Below are 3,726 nucleotides of genomic sequence, written 5' to 3' on the forward strand. Positions count from 1 at the left end.
ACAACAACAACAACAAACAACAAACACTAAAAGCGTGTGAAATAATAAAAAAATAAATAAATAAGGTTTTTTAAACATAAGTAAAACACGGACAGAAAAACCCGACGTTAACGACGTCCCCACAAATAAAAATTGTTCGGCTCGGCTGGATAAATGGAACCGGAAAAACCTTCTTATTTTTCTTTTCTTTTCTTTTTTTTTTCTTTCACATTTTATCTTTTTATTCCCGGGAGGCGGAATGATTTTGTTTTTGCATGAAATTTAATGAGTTTTCCTTTTTTTTTTTTTTTTTAACTTTTCCTTTCCTTTTCTATTCCTTTTTTTTTGTGCGTTAATGCTTATAACATTTAAGATTTTTTTAAACCTTTTCCATCCCCGTATTTCTCTCTCTCTCTCTTTCTATCTCATAAGCAACAACAATGTAAGAACAAACGTAAGAAACAAAACGTAAAGAAATTATAATGTGCGCCTTAACTTAAGACGCCATTTTAAAAAAATTTACTCGTAATTATTAAAATAAAAAAAAACATTTTTATAAAAAAGGATTTATAAAAATGTGTTCTTTCCCTCCCCCCTTCCTCCCCTCCCATCCTCCCCGCGTCCTTTTTTTTCTCTAAATTATTCTTTTAATTGAAAAGTTAAAAAAAAAAAAAAAAAAATTTCAAGTCGTTCTCTTTAATTAAAAACAAAACAAACAAACAAACAAACAAAGATGTACGACGTACATTCAAACGCGCGTGAAAAACGGAAAAAAAAAAGGTTTTAAAAATTGCTTCCACGTCATTCGGACACATCAATTCAAACATTTTTATTTAATTGCTTCTGCTTTTTGAATGATTAAAGAAAAAAAACTTTTCCAGTTTTTTTTTTTTTTTTTTTTTTTTTTACGACATTAAAAATGAAAACATTAAAAGGATGAAATGTTAAAAAAAAAATTTTTTTTTCTAATCTAATCCGTTTAAACATCAAAATGACAGCAACCACGACAATAATAATAATAATAATAATAATACTACAAAACACCGTTTCACGTGTATAACTAACTACTCAACTTTAAGAGAGAAAGAGAGGACAAAAAAAACGTTGAAAAGGGAAACGGGGTAAACGTGGGGGATGAAAACAAAAAAAAGTGTGAGAGAGAGTGTGAGAGGGTGAGAGGGAGAAGGTGTAGACTAATAAACTAACTCACATAAACAAAAATTGATAAAAACCGGAAAAAAAAAAAACAAAAAAAAACAAAAAAAAAAACAAAAAAAACTCGTAATAATAATAATGATAATGATGATGATGATGATGATGATGATGATGATGATAATCATACTTTCTCGCTTGTGCACTTATCAAAATTGGGTATAAATCCAAAATGAGTTTTTTTTTTTTTATTCGAATTGCTGACGCGTTCCGACAAAATGACGAAATGCCAACCGTGTGTTTTACGTACGAATGTGTGTGGCAACAAAGAGCTTAAATGTTTAATTTTTCCCCCTAAACTTTTCTCTTTTTTTTTTTTTTTGCCTTAAAACAGAGACAATTCGAACCGACACATGTTAATTCTTAAAAAAAAAATGAACAATGATAATAATAATAATAATAATTTTTTACTTCCGGTTAAAAGTGAGTAAAAGTGAGTGAGTGATGAAAATCTCGATTCCTGTACGAAACAATAATGGCGGATCAGAACAAGAAAATCACCACAATTGATTTTAAGGTAATAATAATGATTTAATGATGTAAACAACGAAACACTTTGCAACGATTCACCCATTCGATCAAAAATGAAAAGAAAAAAAAAAGGAAAATGGACGAATGCACTAATGTAAAAATCATTTTAAAAATGAAGAAAAGATTCTTTAACCGTTAAAAGGTCATTAAGGAAAATGTTAAAAAAAAAAAATGGACGTCGTCGTCGTTTTCGTCCTCTCAACGGTTCATTACATTCTCCATTCTTTAAAAAAAAAAAAAAAAAAATATTCCTCGAATCTTTTTTCCTTTCTTTTATTCCGTGGAATCATTCGTTCCACCAGCATGAATACCCACAACAAAGAAAAATTACATTTAAAAAGGATTTTAACGACTTGAAATGATAATAATCGCCACCCTCCCCCCCCCCATTTTCGCCTTCGGCGGAATTTTCCACGACCGCCAATGTGGCTCTTGTAAGATTTATAAACATTTCGGCGAAAAATAAATTTTCCTCAAATGAAAATAAAGAAGACCCTTTTTTCTTTTTTTTTTTTTTTTCAACAAACGATATTGAAATATAAATAAAACCGGAAACGAATTCATTTTGTTTTTAACAATCATTTGCGCGGTAATAAAAAAAAAAAAAAAATTACGATAGAAAAGAGGGGTAAATTTCATTACTTCCGGGGAAAATGTTAATAATAATAATAATTGTGGTCACTTACGGTGTCTTCTTTTTGAATTTTTTTCGGCTGGACGGTGGGAGGTTTGAAATTTTCCTTCGGATCTGTGTTGGTCGTAGCGGGGGTGACGACACTCGCCCCTGATGTCTCCGTCGCACCCTCCACACCTCCACCACCCTCCACTCTTCTCATTTTTTCAACTTCGACCTCGTGTGATATTATTTGTTTCATGTTGTACGAATGTGTTCTCGGCAAGAGTCGTCGTACATTCGTCGTGGTCAACGACGAAAATTTTATTATTTCATCCACGTTCCTGTTGTTGTTTCGACATGCAAAAAAAAAAAAAAAAACAAAAAATTTGTTTTAGAACAAGAACAAAATGATGATGATGATAATAATAATAAAAAAATAATAAAAAATTAGTATTTAGCTTACGGATCTAATTGAAAAGAATACGTTCCGTCGGGAGATCTTTGCTGTATGTAATTAAAATTAAATTCAACCATAACATCAATTAAATGTTTGAAACTATTTTTTTCGTCCTCGTTAAAAAGTGCCGGATTAACGGGCCTTAATTCCGGATTAAGGATAAAATTAATCATAGGCAGAGTGTCAAATATTAAATTTTGCTTTTGATTGAATGATCTTAACGTTGGATTAAGTCCTCTTAATACGTCGCATAATATTTGATTACATTTCATTTCCTTCGTTCGATTCTGAAACAAACAAAAAAAAATTTATTATTATTATTATTTTTAATTTTTTTTATTCACGTCGATTCGTCTTGTGTTTGCCAAAGTTTTTTCAACATTTAAACCGGGTTTCTACCCTTATCCCTAAGGAATAAATGCCTAAATATCAGTGATGATGCATGCCTGATGGATAGGTTTCGTTTTGTTGCAACCTATAACATCACAACAATTCTTGTAAGTCTTCCTGAGACCATCTTATTCGATGGGAACGAGTTAGCTCCTGTATTGGACTCCAGTGACCGACATCTATGGAGTGGCCAGGAACAGGAGAAGCGAGATTCACAACCTTATCGAGCTGACACAAATCAACAGTAGAAACTAGAACTATTTTTGGTTCCTCATTGTCTTGTTCTTCTTGAAGTTCGTGATGTTCTCCCAACCGGCGATCACCCATCCAAGTACTACCCTCAGTGATCGAACGAGAATCGATGTACCCAGCACGACCATTGGCTTATTATTATTATCATTATTCGTGCGTAATTTTCATCCCAAAACTCACAACAAAATGTTGAGTTTTCACGCAATTTCTTCACTCGTTCGTCACGTGACATCAAATGATATCAGCCTTATAACATTCTTCTTATCGGAAAATCCTTCACGAGTTGCTC

General features: G+C 31.9%; 1 protein-coding gene across 1 annotated transcript in view; it reads right to left on the reverse strand.

Moving 5' to 3' along the window:
- Positions 1–2,378: 2,378 nt before the first annotated feature.
- Positions 2,379–3,726, reverse strand: part of Phum_PHUM189980 (Chromosome transmission fidelity protein, putative) — a gene marked incomplete at both ends in the record, with an annotated part of 7,291 nt that continues 5,943 nt past the window's right edge. The window contains 2 exons of the mRNA XM_002425241.1: positions 2,379–2,679; positions 2,802–3,082. Coding sequence (XP_002425286.1) covers positions 2,379–2,679; positions 2,802–3,082 — 582 coding nt within the window. The remainder of the gene's footprint in view (positions 2,680–2,801; positions 3,083–3,726) is intronic.

The sequence above is a fragment of the Pediculus humanus genome, genomic scaffold (assembly GCF_000006295.1).
Source record: "Pediculus humanus corporis 1103172107540 genomic scaffold, whole genome shotgun sequence".
Classification (NCBI taxonomy): domain Eukaryota; kingdom Metazoa; phylum Arthropoda; class Insecta; order Psocodea; family Pediculidae; genus Pediculus; species Pediculus humanus.